This window comes from Betta splendens, chromosome 17 (genome assembly GCF_900634795.4).
Source record: "Betta splendens chromosome 17, fBetSpl5.4, whole genome shotgun sequence".
Classification (NCBI taxonomy): domain Eukaryota; kingdom Metazoa; phylum Chordata; class Actinopteri; order Anabantiformes; family Osphronemidae; genus Betta; species Betta splendens.
In genome coordinates this window covers 5,170,856-5,190,158 of record NC_040897.2, presented here as the reverse complement: position 1 = coordinate 5,190,158, position 19,303 = coordinate 5,170,856, and the positions used below count along the sequence as shown (strand labels likewise).

Genomic DNA, 19,303 nt, shown 5'->3' with positions numbered 1-19,303 from the left:
CTTCTAGTCAAAGTTTATATTTTAGGTTTTCCATGTTATTGGCTCTTTCATAAGTGCAGCATGTTTGTTTTATTAAGGACACGATTATTGCTTTATTGTTGACCTTTCACCAGGATTTTAATTGGATCTAACAAGAAGAACAGATGGTAATTGAAGAGAGCCTGTCCAACTTATCAGTGCAATCACTGTGCTCTCTGCTCTTTAGATAAGGTTGATATTATTGCCAAAGGAACACTAGCCTATCTGCATACCGCATGTATTAGTCGCTCTGAGCAGAATTCCAAGACTGCATTTCTAAAATCCCCAGACAGTTTAAACATCTGGCAAAAAGGAATGAAAGAAAAAGAGGAAACAGACGCAGAAGAAAGGCAAAACAGGTTGGTGCCCAGATCGATTCAGCTGCACATCCAGCTACAAACTTGTCTTATTGTTATTGCTCTTTCAGTATTTGTCTCTCTTTCTCTCTCTCTCTCTCTCTCTCTCTCTCTCTCTCTCTCTCTCTCTCTCTCTCTCTCTCTCTCTTTCTCTCTCTCTCTCTCACACTACTGTATGCTCCTCCAGGATGAGGCCACAGTTTTTGGAATCAGGAGAGCGAGGGCAGGATCTTTATCTGGGTTGTCTCACAAAGCAACAGCTCATAATCATATCTGTGGCTGCTGGACTCATCGTGATACTCATTATCGTTACTGTCACAGCTGTAATGCTCACCCAGACGTCTAAAAGTATGTTTTACTTTACCATTACTAAATCAAGTGAAATGTGGACTTGATTTCATTCTTCCACTAATGTTCCCTTCTAAAAGCATTGTGAAAATAGTTGTACATTTAGTTAGGTAACATGTCTGTTCTTTGTCAGGTTCTGTGGCTCCTCTTCCTACTTTTTCCACCGGTGGAGACATGCTGGACTTCCTAGTTCAGTCAGGTGATATTAGCAAGCCCGACGGGCTGTTGGCTACCTGGTTTCACAGAGCCAACAGCAAGGAGGACATGAACAAAGCTCTCGCAAGTACACGAGCAGACTACTGTGTTGATCACAGCTTAATCCTCCTCCTTTGCCTCGACCATAACATGTTACCTCACCCCATCAGGTGATGCCATGATCCTAGAGGCTGATGTTACTCTGGAGGGTTATGGGACACCTGATCAGAAGCCCGTCCCCATCATGGCTCATCCTCCTGACATATACAGTGACAACACTCTAGACCATTGGTTGGATGCAGTGCTGGCCTCCAGAAAAGGTTCTGGACTTAAAAAGATTGCATCAGCCCCAAACGACGTCAAATACAATTATTGTTATAGTATGTGATTTACAACTGGAAACAATATGCTGTGAAAGCCAAGGTTTTGACACTCAGTCACTTTCTGCAGGCGTGAAGTTGGATTTTAAGACCCTGGAGTCGGTGGGTTTGTCCTTGGACCTGCTTGACCGAAAGAACAGTAGCAGCAAAATAAACAGGCCTGTGTGGATCAACGCAGACATTCTCCAAGGTCCCAACGTGCCAGGATTTGTGCCAGCAATTAATGGAACCAGGTCACCCTGTGTTGTGTAAATGAATCAAAGAAATGTTCAATGTTCCGTCACAACAGACTGAACGGTACATTTCTCCTCCTGTTTTCTAGATTTCTGCAGTTGATTCAGGAGAAGTTTCCAGATGTGACCGTGTCTCCTGGATGGAAGGTGTAACATGCTTGAAATTCTCAGTACAGTGGTGCTTTACTGTAGTTACATTCCAGTGACATGCAAATTTATGGTCACAGTGTGTAATTTGTAAATAGTAAAATGTTCACAGCGTAAACCTTCACACAAAGTTGCACCAGTGTCACAGTCTAAGAATAGCAACACCTGCTGTACTGGTTGCTTGCTCGCTGTACTGGGCTTATTAGTTACAGCTGATGTTACATTTCTGACAGGTGCTGTACGCTCCTCCGGTTTTCACTGGAACCTACACCAGGCCCATGGTGGAAGACATGTACAATATGATCAAAGACATCCCACAAATGGTGAGACACAAAAGAGCATAAATAAAACACTGCATGCATCTATAGAAATGTATTTGTGCTCGAACAACTTTTCCTCAAACTAACATGGAGCGAACAGAAGTACAGGTAATTTTGGTGGAACTGTGCATTTACTGTATTTAAAGCTCAAATGTAACACTTTATAAAAACTCTCCTCAGGTGACTTTCCCAGTCCATGCCCTGCTGGTTCGCAGAGGCTGGCAGCACATCAGCTGGCTCCTCAGCCAGTCGCCACGGTAACGCGCTTCAGAATGACACTAAGTGTGACTTTGTTCCCGTTCTGGTCAGCTCCAGTGAGGACGATGACTCTGTTCTGGTGTTCTTATATGTTCAGGTTCAGTCTGACTTTGTGGCAGGGTTCAGTTCACCCGAACATCAGTGACCTGCTCTTTGTCCGGGACAACGCCCACCCTGCCAGAGTCTACTATGACATATATGAACCCACACTGTCTGAATTTAAGCAGACTGCAAGTAAGGAGGAAAGGCGACGAGGTGAGAGTCGCTGCCTTTTCGCTAAAGTCTTCATTAAATAAGTGTCTCTACAGGACAGCAGCACCGTCTGAGAAAATTCTATCCTGGAGGTGACCTGATGGACTTCCTCAATCCAGCTCACAGCTCAGACACCAGCTCCCTACACCCAACACAACGCAACAGCCTGGCTGTCCCCTGGTTTACAGTCGCCGATCAGGCCTCTCTGCTGGCTCAGCTGTCAGGTACAGTATGCAGACACAGAAACAAGTCAGTTAGCTGCTCTGCTACTGGATTTCTCCAAGATAGTTCTAAAGGTTGTGTTGAGGCCATCTAATGGTAACATGAAGAATCACAATATTTGCAGAAAGATATTAAAATAGAAGCACATCAATGCTTTACAAATCAAAGCAAGATGGGGTTGACAAATGACATTTATAATCACAAAAGCTATACCAATATAGTGGATACCAGTAGCAAACAAGCCTATCTATAGCATTAGATGACCTGATTCTCTACAGCCATAATGTGACAGAGGTTTTGATGATGTGAAATAAATGTTAACCTTTGGGCGTTTGAACTACACACATTCTTCTTCTTTTGTGTGTTTTCAGATCATTCTGGTGGCATGTTGGTGGTTCAGGTGGACACTGACAGTCTTCATTCAGACGTCCCTATAGTGAAAGGCTCTGGGAAAGGGTCAGAGGTCCTCACAGTGCAGGTAAGTCTTCTTGTGTGGAGTTTGCATGTCTGCACTGGTTTCCTCCCACAGACCTAACATGAGGTTAATTGGAGACTCACACGTGTGAGAGTGAGTGGCCGTCTGTCTGTGTGTGGCCCTGTAAAGACTGGGGCTCGTCCAGGATGAATCCACCTCTCGACTCCATGACAGCAGATCTTTAAGCTCCCTGTGTGTGTGCAGGATGTCCTGCACCTGCTCGGGCAGGACGCTGATGCACGCTGGGGTGTTTATCTGCGAGTCCCCACTCAGCGGCTGCTGGAAGGTTCTCTCAGACTGCTGCACCAAGCTTACGATGACGAGAGGCTCTACAGACCTGTTTGGATCAGTGTAGAGGCTTCACAGAGCAGCAACAACACAAAGGTATAGAAGCATCTTTCAGTCTGACTGATACACTTCCATCACAGTGTGTGTTGAAAATAGCCAGAATGAACTATAGATATTAAATCATTAATTTTAGTGGTTCCATATAATGAATACATTTTATTTTTCAGGAGTTTGTCTCAGCAGTAGAGAGGCTGTTCCCTCATGTCACCCTCGTCCTGAGTGGGGGTAACTGGCCACCTCAGCTCCCAGCAGTGGTTGTAGGCCTTTCTCAGAGAATCACTCTTCATCTAAATGGAGCATCAGTGCCAAGAAGGCCGGAGGAGCTTCACTCTCTACTAGGAGGTTTGGACAGTTACGACATTATGGTGGAGGAGGACAAGAAGAGCAACACCAAGGCTGTTGAAGTCTTGGAAGGGTTTATGTCTCAGCATGGATGCCGAGCAAACACACACCTGTATAGGATATATAAGAAGTCCTAGCTACGGATGGAGACATACTGCACCTACAAATCACATTATTATTATAAACTTGTGATAATGGCACTGTAATATGCCATTAAGCCTCACTAGTTTCCTTCCTCTAGCTACCTTCTGTCCTTGAGAAGGTCTAAGGTAATGTAACAAACACTGTAGCTTGTTTTTAGCAGGTGATTCTGACAGGAAGATCACAGAGCAAATGGACTTTGAAAAAGATTTTATTAAAATTCCTGTGAAAAAAGTTTTGTGTTGTATTGTATTGTTTTCAGAAAAAGTCCCTCACAACTTGCTGTAACTAATTGTGTTTCTCTAAACAAACCCCACAATTTACACATGCACTTACACAAACTACCACCCTAGTGTGAGACCTAAAGATGGTGTAAAATGTCAAAAATTACAGTTTTATTTAGGCATTTTGTATCTTAGCTTTAGATTTTTCTCATGTTTTGTTTTATAAATCTATACTGTATATGCAGTATATGTATTATTCACTGTGGTGAATAATACATGCATATATGCATGTATGCTTATATGCATATACAGTATAAATAGGCCTCTGGTCTCTGTGATGTAAAGGGTCCTACATCTGGGTGCTGCAGAGAGCTGCTGACAGAGCCTCAGCTTAAGTCTGACCTGCGGGACCGTCGGCACTCGTGGCCTGGTCATGGCCGACTCGCTCCTCAGAATAGGGGGGCAGCCTGTTTTCAGTTAGGTACTGGCTACAGGAGCAGAAGGTGTGGTAGAAAGAGGAGGAGAGGCCAGCAATATCTGTGGAAATGTAGGGAAGGACCTCAGGAGATGCCTGGTTATAGTAACTGATCTGGAAAGAAGAACCACACAGCAGCAGTTAGATTACAATAAATATCCACCTGCTTCAATTTCACTTGAGACTGACACCTGTCATACCAGTGATACGTTATTTTTGACCTCCAGTATAGTAAATCCAGCACACAGCACCTCTCCTCTGTTATACTCTTCAGTGGGGGGGTGAGTGGGCAGAGTCACTGAGCGCAGAGCGATAACATATGGATCTCTGAGGACAAAATAAAGGAGACAGTGAGTGCTGGAGAACGGAGTTTTAACGGTTTAGAGATTGGGATCAGACCTACGCCACCGACCCGCTGCTGCACGGCTTCCTCTTGGAAGCCAACAGGATGAAATCCTGAAGAACTCCTTCACCTGGACCGGCTGACTTTGGGGAACCGACAGCACCACGATGCACTGACGGGGTCACCACACGATACAGGAAGTCATCGTCGTCCACTTGGTGAATCAGCTCACACTTCCTGATTGATAGAAGTGTGACGCAGGGATAAATGTATGGTTAAAGCACTGTTCTACATATTGGTATATTGAAAAAAATGTATTTTCTTACCATCAGTTACTGTATAGATGGTACACAAAGACTAGAAACTTATGGTTTATGGGGGGGTTCCTCCTCCACTTTGACACTGCTAGCTTGGAGCCTTTCCTCCAGTTAAATGTACCTTTAAAGGCCTTTGGTGACAGAAAGTGTAACCTACGCTGCTATTTGGCCGGAGTGCCAGACAGCTATCTGCCCTAAACCAGAGTCCAAACTGAATCCAACAAATAAGGTTTTTTGCTCCAGTACACGTGATGGATCAAGTTCAACAGTTCAAATAAAATATAAATAGATGAATAAAAAAATAGATGTCCATTTATTAACTGTTCATATTCTGTGTGTCTTCCCTCTTCTCATTATTTAGTTGTAATGCCTCTGTGCTATGTGTGCATAACAAATGCACACGTTGTGTGTAGGTAAAACTTAAGGTTTGTTTAATGCTCTCACTGCAAGTTTGGGTGCAATAAAATTAATTTCATAAATTAGAAATGTTGATGAAATTAATAAAGTAGAAGTTCTTAAAAGGTGAAGAGCGATTAGTTACTGTGAGGGGTCAGACTACCCCAACCTCTACACAGACAGCTTGTCCAGCTTGTATTGATCATTTGTGTGTGAGTGCAAAGCATTACTGATAGTGTTTGTCCCAGCTTGGTCGGTGGCTTAGTTCTGCCAACAGGCCGAAGGCTCTCTGGGCAGGAACGTGTACCTCTGCCTCCACCCGGAAGCTCAGCATCGCTTTCTGCTCAAGAGTGTACAGACGCACCTGGGGACAAAGAATTACATGAAAGTCCTTGTATAGAATGAAAAGCATAGAACCGAAGAATAGCTAATACCGTACCTTGTCTTTCTCAGAGCTGAGGCGCCAACTGTTCCTAGCAGCCAACAGCTTCAGGGCTGACACATTGTTATAACTCAGGTATACCTGGACACACACACACACACACACACACACACACACACACACACACACACACACACACACACACACACACACACACACACACACACACACACACACACACACACACACACACACACACACACACACACACACACACACACACACACACACGATAAAGTGTTAAGAAACAAGTTCTTCATCTGTAACTGGCCCTGAGTGATTCCAAATCAGTCTCCTCACCTGGTTTGTGGGGTCCCAGGGTACAGAGAGAGGAATGTCACTCTGCTTGCATGAAATAATGTACTTCCTAAAAAAATATAGAGAGCATTTAGAAGCATTTTTGACCATATCAAGTAAAACTAACTCTGAATAAGCCTTTTCAAAACCCACAATCTGTACTAAAAACTACAAGATGGTTGATCTGTAAACTAAACCGATATTGCAGGTATTCTTGATATTTCTACTTATTTTTAAACCACGTCACCAGTGTGTCTCCAAATATCCTCTAAAAGCATGTGCTTGTTACAGCAGTAGATACAGTACCTGTCCAGTCTGATCTTCTTCCTGGCTATGGCTTCTTGAAACCTCCTCTCTCCTTCCTGTTAATGAAGAAAAACCTACAGTAGTGCGACATCTTTGTTTAGCTTCTTTGCTTCTGTCTTAAATTAACCCTCTGGCTTTGTTCATTTTTGCTACCCTTCCATTATGTTCATAGGCAAACATGGCCACAATGAGTTTAGGCTTGCTAATTTCACTGCATAAATATGTTAACTAGAATTCGCTCTTGTATTGAGTACAAAATTTTAAATAATTGTTATTATTTAACCATTTAAATACCAGTTAATTAGCAAAACACGAGGGCCATTTGTCCTGCCTGTATCCAATCCCTGGTCCAACCATCCTGCCTGTGCTCTGTTATTGCTTGTTGTTGCTTGTTGTTGTCTCTCTCCCCTCACGCCAACCGGTCGAAGCAGATGGCCGCCCACATCCAGCCTGGTTCTGCTGGAGGTTTCTTCCTTGTTAGAGAGGGAGTTTTTCCTCTCCACTGTTGCTGTCAAATTAAATGCTTGCTGTATGTGGGATATGTTGGGTTTAGTTGTGTGAGGTCTTAAACCTTACTTTGTAAAGTGCCTTGAGATAACTTTGTTGTGATTTGGCGCTATATAAATGAATAAAATTGAATTGAATTGAAATTGAAATTGAATTGACACACAGGGCAGAGTTTATTCGAAGTATATCTGTCAATTTGCCTGTGACCCTCATATACAGTATACTGTCTTCATGAGGGGCATCTTTCCTAATCTTGAGCAAAAGACCAAATGACCTGGGAGCTGCTGGGCTTGAGTGCACCTGCATGGGCATATCTATAAACTGTGCCAGAGTTTGGTTCTTTGTCGTGGCTGTTGTCTCTATGTATATTTTGAGAGTAGAGGTGTGTACTGAGGTGTGTGAGGGCTTTTCGTGAAACTTACAAACCAACAGATGCTTTCATCACACACAGCAAAGACAGGTTTGCTTGGGAAACTCACAGCTCAAAACCCCGCAACAACATAACATGACTATAGATGAGCATAGGAAAACTCATATTCATATTAGTGTTGAAATTTTACACATTGGGGATTTTTTTTATGCATAAACACAAATCATCACTGACAAAAATTGCAATTCACTGGCTGCACAGGAATGAAGGAAGCCAGCAAACACCCCATTGGCAAACTACATCTTGTTTCTTACTGTTAGCAATAACGCAGATAAAATGGTCACAAAAAGAAAAAGTGAAACAGTCAAAAATGGCAACCAGAGGGTTAAGCTTTTTGGGAATCATTATTTGCCTCTTCATTTCTGTATTAGTTGCCTCCTTCCCAAAGGCCATCCACAGCATCTCTCCACATGAATATATGATTTTGTTTTGGAGAATAAACAATCAACAAACATTTAAGCACACGGCTCCTACTAGAATCCACACCACCGATCTGCAGGGGCCGCTACTGTTGCTACCGTTTTATGCTGATATAACTGTTATCTTATAATTCACAAGATAACTCTTTTAGAATTTAGAATAACTACTTTTTTGGCATATTATTTGATTTTTACTTTACACAACCATTTGAGAATTAACAGAGAAGACCTGCTCAGTGAACACAGAGTTGGACCTTCAAAGACTTTTATCACTTTCATTTTTTGTCTGACATTGTTTTCACATGTTGAGTCATGTTTATTGCCATGATCTTTGTTCAGCCAAGCCTTGGCTTCTACATGCCTTAAATCTTGTGTTATAGATTTCAATGAGTGATCACTGCAGAGTTTGTGAAATTAGTATAGTAGTGCATAAACTATAAATATAGTATATTAGTACTGTTGTTTTGTTTGTTTCATGGTCTGTAATTCTGGTCCACATATTGTTAGACAGTGACAAATAAATAAACCAGACGTACAAAAGTATTGTCATCCATGTTGTGGGGCCTTCAGGGAGAGTACAGATTGTTATTCAACTTTGTTTTTTTGTGTAATAACTTAACATCACATCTGTTTTATGATATTATCCACTGTTATGTATATCTTACCAGGGGTTCAGGTCGTATCCGTGGCAATGTGCACGGCTTCCCATGATTGTGAAGCACCTCAAAGGTCATGAAGGCAGAGTTTATGTGACGGTTAGACCCCTCTTCCTGGTAGGCCTCAGCCCGGACCCCCACCTCCATGCTGCGGGACACATCAAAGCCTATTATACTTCATTGATGCATAGATACACATTTTATCGAATCCTATCTTGCTTGTGTAACTGTTTGATAGACTCATACCTGTTTTTAAAGGCATTATTAACTATGGCCCTTAGCAGCAGCCTGTCTCCAACTTGAGAGGGTCCTCTGAAAGTGAACATGTCAATGGTCCGAAGAGTTGGATGAGCCTGACACAGACGGCTGGGCAGAGAGACATTACAGAAACTGAGTTTACCTGTCACAGCTTTATAATAATGTCTATATACTGTCTGTGATAAAATATTATCTTCAGTCGGCCGTTCGTGGTGAGTTCCACAGCAGGCGAGAAACTTTCACAGCATATCTGAATTAGAAGCAGATCTGTTAAGTTAAGGCTGAATCACCTCCTGACAACACGAGTTCCCCACATAGCAATCACATGTGGGCCTAAGATAGCTGAGATACAGTACATCCGGCTGACTGCTGAATTTGGGAAAAGATTATGGGCCATACTAACTGTAATAACTGATTCTGGCTGACATCTGGCGCACATAATTTGGGCCAGTCTTGGTCATTCAGTTGGACCGGAAGTCACTCTATTGTTTTTAGTTTTGTTTAGACTCTTGTCATGCTGTGAGTCACTGGAGATGATAAATTTCTGGTTGAGTCAGTTTGCCATCCAGCTGTATATGTGAGCCAGCTTCGGACTGTAATTCCAACCTGAAATGTGGGCCATATGAAAATGGCATATCTGAGCCCACACCGTATTTGCTATCTGGGTTGTCAGACACTTTGTGAATGTGGTATGAATCCCAATTTTACAGTATGACTGAGTTAGTACTGCAACAACATATATAGGTGTGTGTGTGTGTGTGTGTACCTGGCAGCGATCATAGCTACATTCACCATCCAGGCCATGATCTGTCCCCCAAATGTGTTCACCTGGAGATCAGACAGAGCAGAAATCACCTGTTTAACACTACAATAAAAACCTTTAAATTCCCTAAAACCCATGTCGTACTGTGGCACCACAAAAACATGTGAGGAAATGAACTACAGCAAAAGACATCACAATGTATAAATTAACAACCTGGTGGTTGGCATGTGGAGGTAGAACCAGTTCAACACTCTCTACCTTGGTCCTTTCAGCTGCCACGGTGTTGCCCCCTGCTGAGCTCTCAACTGACACGTGCAGAAGAATTGTCGAATTAAATCACAATTTTTAAGTGCATGATTATTTTTTTGAACAATGATGGAAAAAAATTCTATCCTTGTGCCATCCTGGTCATTGTAGGTTTTATTTATGAAACGGTACACACACAAGAAGGAACTACAGGTTATGCAGTTCAGTTGTAAAGATAATTGACTCTATTAATAACTATTTTTATTAACTATTTTATTTATTTATTTTAAACTATATGTTGTAATATATTAAATGAGCCCCTGTGAATGTAATGTGAACACTACCCTGCTGTATAGATCCATTGGACAGCAGATCTCTGATGATGTCATCATGTACCATTCTGACCCTCCGTCTCTCAGCTGCCAAGCTGTACTCAACTTGCTCTTTTTGAGTCCGGGTCATGATGGGTTTCAAGATTACCTGAGAGTTCATGTCAACAAATTTGCCAAATTAATGTTAAAAAATCTCAGTTAAGACACCTAAAGTCCTAATATTAATTTCTGACCATCCATTTAGTCTAAAGTACCTTTTGTCCAGTTTTTGTGCGCTGAGTAACAAAGGTGGCATACGCATGACAGACCCTCCAGTGACGGTCAGAGAACAGGTCCTCACAGCTCACCTGGATGCCCACCTAACATGGAAGATGTAGGGGTTAGACAGCTGCTCACACCAGAGGCCCTGAGAACTAGCTCTCCAAACTTCAAATTCAGCTAATTTAAAGTGAATTCAAATTTTTTATAAAATTCCATTTGAAGTCATATTTTGTGTTTCACAAGAAATGTGTGACTGTAAAGTTACAGAATAATGCGTCATTGTAGGAAAGTTTCCGTATTAATCACTACGCGTATGTTGTAAGAAGACACCATGACCTTCTCTGACCTCCATACTAGTGTTAAAGGCTCTGTTGACCTTGGCCTTGATGTTCACCACCTGACCCACACTGAACAGACACACAAATGAACAGTGAGTATACACAGTACTATACCACTCACAAGGAACTTGGGCGCACAACTACTCTCTACATGTTACCTTATAGTGTGTTCAAAATGAATGTCGTCCATAGAGGCAGTGACGCAGGGAGCTCCAGCGTGTCGCTCGGCTTTTCGTACCAAAAACAGAGATTCGTCATTTTCTTTTTCAGTATTTCTGTTACACACACTACTGGAGTCCAAACATAACGAGTATTCACTGTCTCACCAGAGAGGCAGGCAGTGGAGTCCATCCACTTGAGCAGCTGTCCAACGCTCAGCTCCTGTTGGTGATTGCTGTGACAGGGCATCACTATCTGACTCATTTTCACCTCTGTCGGGTTGAGTCCCTCCTCGTCTTCTTCATCCTCATCTTCCTCTTCGTCCTCATCTTTCTCAAGGTTGTCTGACACTGCAGAACTCATCCTCAAAGCTAAGAGGAATAGTTCTCAGTCATTAGCAGTTGTATTTCTGAAGACCTGGTGATCTGTTTTGAACAGATGCATTTTGTTCTCTTCGTCTTAACTTTTTGCTCATTCCCCCTAAATGAATTACATCTTTACACAATTGCAAATTGTTTTACGACGAAATGTCCCAACCTCATGACGTCATTGCGCACAAAGTTGTGCATGCGTACACAACCATACATTAGAGTTGCACCTACTCAACCGACAACACAGCTTCCAGTTTAAAAAACAGGGGGTTGTTTTCATTACAGTTTAACCACAGAAAACAAACTAAACAAACCAATGTTTGATGCAGCGGCTTCATTTGATTACGCCTCAAGTGGAAGTTCACAAGAAACCTGCGGTTGGCTAAACTATCGCTAACTGTAAACACGTCGCACCTTTCTGTACAGCCCCAACACCACCAGCTAAGCTAAATCTAACGTTACACGGGACGCACGTGCAAGCTAAACACAACAACGAGCAAACATAGCAGCCAAACTATTAACTTCTTTAGAGCGGACAAACCTGACAGCGGCCGCAGACGGTGTTAAGCCAACCAAAGTCACGGCCAGTAGGAGACAGCACCTTTCAAACTAAAAGTCACACTAACAGATCACCACAATAGATAAAGTCACTCATACTGATATGGACAACACAATTGGGAATAAAACTATACTAAATTAATCAGAAAAGAAAAAAAAAACTAAATTATCTGAAGCAAGTCTACCGCTCTCCGCACACTGATATATATGTATGATACACGTAGCTTTATTTATTAAGCTAATGGACGCAACTTCCGGTATATCATTGATTTCTGCAATACATTGTGCTTGAATGTCGGAGCTCTGATTACAACATAACTGCGGTAATGTGTTGGTTTACCTGTGCGTGTGTGTGTATTGTTGAGATCCTGTCACAGTGTGTTGAGGGTGTGAAGCGTCTCAATGTGTTTGTGCTTGGTGTGGCCTTCTTACCAGAAATACATAAAAATCTTTGAAAATACTATAGTATTTATGATATGTATGTGGTCCAGTCTGTGCTCAGGCACAATCAATTTATTAGAGATAACATTTTTTTCACTGTGTAAAAATAATATTTTGTCTCCAGGTGATGGTTAAATAGCTAATGCTGCCCCTTATTTACAGTAGCTTCCAGGCATTTTGCCCAGAATAACATGGAGCCTGTTGCTGCTGTAGCCTCACATGACAATTACTTTACTTCGGTTTAGCCTTAGCTTTGAGGCTGGTATGAATGAAAATCTATACCAAGTCTATGCTGAAAAACATTCAAACTTACAAAATATACAAAAATACACAAAAAATAACTGGTTCTATTGACTGAAATCAAAGGCTGGGCAGAAACCAGTCATCAAAATTAGCTGTTTATTCAGTCTATTTAACATTATCAGAAATGATTCCAACCTGTGAACTAGGTCAAGGATGAGTTCTGAGAAGATATTGGCTTAGATCGGAAAGACACACAAAGTTTACTGGTGCTTGCTTTGTGTCCATTCACATACAGAAAAAAAACAACGCACTCATACATAAAATAAGCAGCTCTATACAGCTCCATTCAGGTACAGGGCCAGGAATTTGCTGAAAGTTTCAGGTTTGTACCCTGCCAGACCAGCTGGGACCTACAGGGAGACACACAGCAACGGATTCATATCAAGATTCCATACAATTCAATAATAGGAGTAGATTACTTTCACTCTTATTACAAAGTCAACAGTTAAATCCACACAGTGTAGAGATACGTAAAGGGAAGAGAGTGTGGGTCTTGTCTAACAATCCCAACAATAAATACACATCATTGTAAGGGTACTAATAACATAAAAGCATTAGGCCTGAACTATCAAACTCAAATACAAAATCAGGCTTTTCAAGTGAATGTGGCTGTGAACGTCTTAGAACGGATCATCTGACCTTCACTTGCTTCTTCTTGATTAGTGGTCGGACTTTAGCGAAGTCATAGAGCTCAATGTCTTTCTCCAGCCAAACCTACAAGAAGACAACATTTAAAATGAATTCAGGGTTCAGGGATAGTATATTGTAAACTATGACTGCTGCATCATTAACTAAAACATGTTTAAGGTCTAGTGTTTTGTTTCATGATAGTGTTGACAGAAACTGAATCAGCATCTTGGCCACAACACAAATTTGACAATTTACACCTCAATTTGAGAAGTCTAAATAAAAAAACAACTAAATAATATTTGAATTAACTCATTCGGGCTTTGGTTTGTGACTAGACAGCTCAGAGACATAATATTAAACAGTGTAAGAAGCACCTGGTTCTTGACGCCGTCGTCTCCTGAGAGATCTGTGGTATTGAGTTGGAAAACCATAAACTGGAAAATTCTACCGTTGGTCCCCACGGCTTGCACTGTGATAGGAGTGTCTAACACACGCTGGGGCTGCATCTGACACATGCAAACAGGAAATGCAAATAGACAGCGACATAAAAATAGACAGAGATCAACGGCTATAATTTATCCAAACCAAAGACGTCATACAGGTATGTTCACAGCCTGCCCCTGACATTTGCATAGTCATTTGCATATCCTCACCCCATAAAGCATGTGAGCACGAGCCAGAGCATTCCCAAAACTAAACATCACCATCTTGGCTCTGAACTGTTCAGGCTTGAGTTTGCACTGAGCATCAGCGTCCTCTTGTAAGTAAAGCGTGTGGGCATGTGGGTAAGGGAAGTCTCCCCTAAAACCTGGGAAGATCAGAAAGAAAAAGTGTAGTAAGTCTGAACAAACTAAACCACGCACGTTGCTCTGAACATGACCACTGGGACTCTTCTCACCTGTAGAGTTCATCTGCTCCTTGTACACATGCACTTTTTGCAGGTCAATGGTGGGGGACACAGGGTAGAAGGATTCCAGGACGTGATCCACTGTATCTGCCACTTCCTGTTTCCCAGAAGCTGCTGGGAGGGGATCCATGCAGTTGTGCAGCAAACCATTTTGACCCCTAATCTGGAACAAGTCCTCACCTGAAGAACAGTGGTAGAGTGTGAAGCCAAGAGGCTCCTGGTGTGCACAGCCTTAACAAAACAGGGACCACTGTTTTGCTCCATATCCCTACTAGTGGTCAAAATGGTGCAGAACACCATTACTTATAATGACATTGTTTTTACATTGTTTGGAGAAATAAGTAAATTTAGGTTTCTTGCTTCCCATTCCGAAAGCCCCTGATTTAGCTGTATAATGCGAGTAGATGTGTGGACGGTACCGCTTTACTTCAGGGCATAATACCTCTTTTCCATGTAGCTGCCAATGAGTACTTCTCAGAGCTGATCCTCCGTCCAATGGCTGGGTGACTGCACTGCAGTGTGGCGCACAAATGAAGCAGGTTCATGAGCAAAGTGTTGCTGTGGTGGGAAAACATAAGCAAAAAATGAAAGAGATTAGATTTATCTCCCAAATAAAGTATATAACAGTACCTGTGCTGTAATTCAACTCTCACAAGGAACAACCCACTCAGCAAAGACAATAATACACCGATCTAAACTGTCTAAACCAAGAGTGGCCAATCTTGGTCAGCGATAGCTACTGTCCTGGTGGTTTTCCAACTCTCCCAGCACCCAGTTAATATCGATTACCTAGATCAGGTGTTAAAGGAACTCTGCAGGGAACTACTTGTTGTAGTGACAATTGCAAAGTTGAGACCATACTGGCTACAGGTTTGCTGCTGGGACATGCTACCTGTATTGTCTTTTGCCCGGGCGTTCCTCTGTTGTATTCCAGAAGCGGGCATGTTTGATGGCATTCTGCACACGCTCATCCTGATCTGGGATCTGATTGGCAGGGTTGGCTGCCAGCGCAAGAAGCTGAGGGGGCAGACCAGAGATGAGCTGAGTTTTGGTCAACCACAGGGCCTGACACACACCTGAGAGATACAGAGAGAAAGGTCAAGCCAAGGGTTAATAAAATACACAGTATTGGCTGTTATTGTCTTTATTAATTAACATCCATTAGAACATTAAAATGAAAAAGGAGGAAATAATTTTGTTTTGCCAGGACTATCTATGCTTTATCATTTTGCCAATAGTTTTTACACAGCGAGGTGCTTTAAGCGGAGCCCAGCCCTGACAGCTTACCCTCCAGAATACTGGTCCTCTGGTTGAACACATAACACGGCTTCTCCTTGTACAGCGGCATCTCGTGCGCTGGAGGAGACGTGTAATGTGCCGGGTCCTTGTAGTCCTTCTCCCACTTTGGGTAAACGGGCTTAGCCAGTCCCGGCACATAGTGCATCCTTTCCCCGTAGGTTATCCGATCAAGTCCGGGGATCTCCACTTTTTCTCTGGGTTTACGTGCGGCGGGGACCCGGGCTGTCAGACCGCGGCTGACACTGAAGCATCTGCGGGCCTTCGGGCGGATTGCTCCTCTGTGCGCGGACAACCGGCTCAAGTCCTTCAGCAAGACGCTTGGAGAAAACAGCGGCGCCGCCATTTTTAAACACTGAATCGCTGCTGGACTCGTATCGTCCCCTGGCTATTTCTTATTTAGAACTGACTTATCAACTTTAACAGGAGAAACTGTCTCTCAGTAAATGCTGCTGTAGGACGCTGCCATGTTGGATCCTATGACTTATTCGGTGACTTTTCAGCACTTGGCAAAAAAATTTAGATGGATGTTCCCGCCCCCTACTGGACTGGAGTGAGACTAGCAACTACAAACAGGACAAATTTTATATGCGCATTCGTTTAGAAACATTTATTAGATTACATTTTAATTGTGTATAAGAAATTTAAAGCAATATTGTACAAAGTAACCTAAATAACAACAAGAAAGGAACAAAATGTGTGACAAAACATTAGTTTTATGTACTGTGATGCAAATGTGCTACTTGTAATGGTAATACTAATATTATATATTAGTAAATCAGGGATGACATACAAAATTATTAGTAGAAAAGACCATGCATACTGTAAACTAAAGTGACAAATCTGATTTAAAAGCACTGACTCTATAGTGCGGGAGTTTAAGGAATTAAGCTTGAATAATAAATGAGGAGACAGAGCAGTAGATAGAGTATGGGGTGCCGAATTTAAAAGGAGCACCTATAACTAGTTTTCTCACGTTTAACTAAATGACACAACATGTTTTCTCACATTTAGTTAAATGTGCAAAAGTCTTAATGTAAATGTTAAATGTAAATGTAAATGTTAAATGTAAATGTTAAATGTAAATGTAAATGTAAATGTTAAATGTAAATGTTAAATGATCGAACTGAATATTTAAGTAGACTCCACCCCCTATTATCCTAGAACAGTGACGCGGACTCAAGCACGTCACACAGTACGCATAGTTCCGCCCACATCTGACTCTGGATCGGTGCACGAAAATACTGGAGAGAAGCCTGAAGTCAAAGCCACCATGGCCGCCAGCTCCGACTTCCTCCCGTTGGGGGAGATTGAACGGAATGAATATTTAGTTTACACTTGGCGAGCATTTAACATTTACATTTAACATTAACATTTAACATTTAAAATTTAAAATTTAACATTTAACATTTAACATTTAACATTTAACATTTAACATTTAACATTTAACATTTAACACTTACATTTAACATTTAACATTTAACATTTACATTTAACATTTAACATTTACATTTAGACTTTTGCACATTTAACTATTTGTGAGAAAACGTGTCATTTAGTTAAATGTGAGAAAACTAGTTATAGGTGCTCCTTTTACATTCGGCACCCCATACGGCACCCCATAATAGAGAGCTGGAACTGGATCCCATCTCATCCTGACCTATATTTCACAGCCAGGGTGATTAAGCTGAGAAGGAGGGTGGCAGTTTTTCCCAGCAGCATCCAGTACCAGACCTGACCTATCAGACCTATGTGGAGAAAAATGGATGCAGATCAGACTTATATAACATCTCTTGAAAGCAGAGTTGCAGAATCATTCAGTCAGACTAAACATTTGAAAAGAATATGCTGGCTACAATAAAGCTGAAAATGTTCATGTAATCTATGTACTGTGTATAGTCATTAATGACTGACACGATGTATATGTTAAACAATAAGTAAGTACTAAATTAAAAAAAATAAGTACTAAAGGGTAAGAATCAAAGCCACAAGTTTCATAAATTTCTTTTGATCATATTAAACATCTGATTCCCATCTAACTCTAACTATTATTTTTCAAACTGACTTTAACTGGTTAAACCCTGCTCTCAAACAGTTTAGTTGATTCCAGCAACCTTGTGAACCTCAGCAGGAATGAACATCATCAGTACAAGACTATAGATAAGAGAAATAATTACCATGAGTTCATTTGAGGACCTGGGTTCACAAACGCATTCAGTAGTTTCTTTCCAATTGGTCCTTTTTAGTAATACGTACTACATGCAATAATAAAAGTGAACAATCTACACCTGGTAATATATGCTCATCATGTGTTCCTAAACTTGTCCTTGCTTGGGACAGTAGTGTATATACATAAGCTTTCATTGAAACATCTGTTGTCTTGGTTTTTCAGTTTCATGTTGTATACTAGGAACCATCAAAATATTATTGTTATTTATTAACAAAATGCTGAAACACTACAATATTTCTGCATATTTATTTTATATAACATTTCGAAATTATTGTTGTTGTATTGTTGATAATATTTAAAAATAAATACCCTTCTGTGAAGTAGTTCCACTTGCACCTGAGCTCTCACCTGCAGTACTGGGTGCCTGGCTGCTGGTGGGCTGGAAAGACCTTATTGTTTTTAGGTTTTCTGTAGGGGAAGCAAGTTCCAAAATTTTATCATATGTGGAATGAATAAATGCACTACATAATCGTACAAATTAACTGGAAGATATGTTATTTTCAAAATATCAATAAGTGACAAATGCGTCGCACAGTACAAATTAAATCTGGTATTATTATCCCTAGAAAACATTAAAAGGTAAGAAAATAATGTTTAAAAAACATTATTTTCGATTTGAACATTGTTGGTTAATTGACAAATAATATAACAATGTATTTGATGTCATGTATTTAATTTTCGGAATAATCTGCACAGTAAACGATACTGACAAATTATTTGTTTGTTTTTAAATGACACAGCACTAAAAAGCTCATTATGAATTATAATTATAATTACATTTTAATCAAAATTAGCAACTAAATAATTGTGACTGTTAATGTTCATTGTTCCCTCACCTGCTATCTTGATCTCTAAGAAAGGGCTGATTGTATCAGGTGGATGCGTCCTGCAGGAGTAATTGCCAGCATCTACTTCTGTAGCAGAGAGAATATGCAGAACTAGGCTCACGTTGGGATAAGTGACGCTCATGTTGATAAGAGGAACGTCCTAAAAGACAAAACATTTATTGGAAAATAAAATGATCATTCTTGGCATACTTTCTTGATACCAGACAGAAAGCTGGTGGCTGACATTTACGTCTTGTCACACTCAGCTGTGATGTCGCTGTACTGAAATGGATTCTGAACCAAACCCATGTATGCTCAAAATCTGAAAATACCTGTTTACTTTTGTCCTTCCAGAGCTGTGCATGTTGGGTTGTCAAACACATAAACTCACAGCTAAGACTGAAGCTCTGTCCAACAGAAAGCGTCACATCAACTGGGATTATGTTTACTATAGGTTCACAGCAGCTACCTACAGTATGGAAAACACAGTAAAAGTTTAAAATACACAGTGAAAAATATTTCCCTGTAAATAATAA

At 41.1% G+C, this 19,303-nt stretch overlaps 3 protein-coding genes across 4 annotated transcripts; 1 reads left to right on the top strand and 2 right to left on the bottom strand.

Moving 5' to 3' along the window:
* Positions 1-222: 222 nt before the first annotated feature.
* Positions 223-4,086, top strand: fam151a (family with sequence similarity 151 member A). Its single transcript, XM_029131741.3, has 13 exons — positions 223-377; positions 562-722; positions 856-1,005; positions 1,088-1,237; positions 1,368-1,530; positions 1,620-1,677; positions 1,911-2,000; positions 2,178-2,254; positions 2,353-2,489; positions 2,564-2,731; positions 3,101-3,207; positions 3,409-3,588; positions 3,720-4,086. Exons 1-13 carry the CDS (start codon positions 334-336, stop codon positions 4,029-4,031), a joined length of 1,797 nt encoding a protein of 598 aa, XP_028987574.1. The 5' UTR covers positions 223-333; the 3' UTR covers positions 4,032-4,086.
* Positions 4,087-4,228: 142 nt separating this feature from the next.
* LOC114844392 (acyl-coenzyme A thioesterase 11-like) lies at positions 4,229-12,314 on the bottom strand. 2 transcript variants are annotated; one of them, XM_029131742.3, is made up of 17 exons: positions 12,117-12,314; positions 11,372-11,575; positions 11,204-11,273; positions 11,054-11,114; positions 10,701-10,805; positions 10,459-10,594; positions 10,082-10,173; positions 9,872-9,933; positions 9,094-9,213; positions 8,857-8,995; positions 6,836-6,891; positions 6,533-6,599; positions 6,230-6,313; positions 6,021-6,154; positions 5,147-5,314; positions 4,935-5,061; positions 4,229-4,848 (listed from the first exon to the last, which is right to left on the bottom strand). In XM_029131742.3, exons 2-17 carry the CDS (start codon positions 11,565-11,567, stop codon positions 4,651-4,653), a joined length of 1,815 nt encoding a protein of 604 aa, XP_028987575.1. In that variant the 5' UTR covers positions 11,568-11,575; positions 12,117-12,314; the 3' UTR covers positions 4,229-4,650. The 2 variants fall into 2 exon arrangements, with proteins under 2 accessions (XP_028987575.1, XP_028987576.1); XM_029131743.2 differs by lacking the exon at positions 12,117-12,314 and adding an exon at positions 11,890-12,110.
* Positions 12,315-12,956: 642 nt separating this feature from the next.
* Positions 12,957-16,209, bottom strand: mrpl37 (mitochondrial ribosomal protein L37). The gene is made up of 8 exons (XM_029131748.3): positions 15,702-16,209; positions 15,307-15,490; positions 14,857-14,972; positions 14,406-14,594; positions 14,161-14,315; positions 13,882-14,013; positions 13,517-13,591; positions 12,957-13,227 (listed from the first exon to the last, which is right to left on the bottom strand). Exons 1-8 carry the CDS (start codon positions 16,054-16,056, stop codon positions 13,150-13,152), a joined length of 1,284 nt encoding a protein of 427 aa, XP_028987581.1. The 5' UTR covers positions 16,057-16,209; the 3' UTR covers positions 12,957-13,149.
* Between the last annotated feature and the right edge of the window lie 3,094 nt (positions 16,210-19,303).

What these genes read in the sequence shown, in the direction of transcription:
- fam151a (XM_029131741.3), top strand. Translation starts at nt 334, where the DNA reads ATGAAAGAAAAAGAGGAAACAGACGCAGAAGAAAGGCAAAACAG. An exon ending in AGTGCTGGCCTCCAGAAAAG is followed by an intron (nt 1,238 to 1,367) that starts GTTCTGGACTTA and finishes CACTTTCTGCAG; the next exon opens with GCGTGAAGTTGGATTTTAAG. An exon ending in CCAGCAATTAATGGAACCAG is followed by an intron (nt 1,531 to 1,619) that starts GTCACCCTGTGT and finishes CCTGTTTTCTAG; the next exon opens with ATTTCTGCAGTTGATTCAGG.
- LOC114844392 (XM_029131742.3), bottom strand. Translation starts at nt 11,567, where the DNA reads ATGAGTTCTGCAGTGTCAGACAACCTTGAGAAAGATGAGGACGAAGAG. An exon ending in AAGAAGATCAGACTGGACAG is followed by an intron (nt 6,600 to 6,835) that starts GTACTGTATCTA and finishes ATATTTTTTTAG; the next exon opens with GAAGTACATTATTTCATGCA. An exon ending in AGCTGGGACAAACACTATCA is followed by an intron (nt 5,315 to 6,020) that starts GTAATGCTTTGC and finishes TCTATCAATCAG; the next exon opens with GAAGTGTGAGCTGATTCACC.
- mrpl37 (XM_029131748.3), bottom strand. Translation starts at nt 16,056, where the DNA reads ATGGCGGCGCCGCTGTTTTCTCCAAGCGTCTTGCTGAAGGACTTGAGC. An exon ending in GGCAGCTACATGGAAAAGAG is followed by an intron (nt 14,595 to 14,856) that starts GTATTATGCCCT and finishes ACTGTTCTTCAG; the next exon opens with GTGAGGACTTGTTCCAGATT. An exon ending in ACGACGGCGTCAAGAACCAG is followed by an intron (nt 13,592 to 13,881) that starts GTGCTTCTTACA and finishes GTCTTCTTGTAG; the next exon opens with GTTTGGCTGGAGAAAGACAT.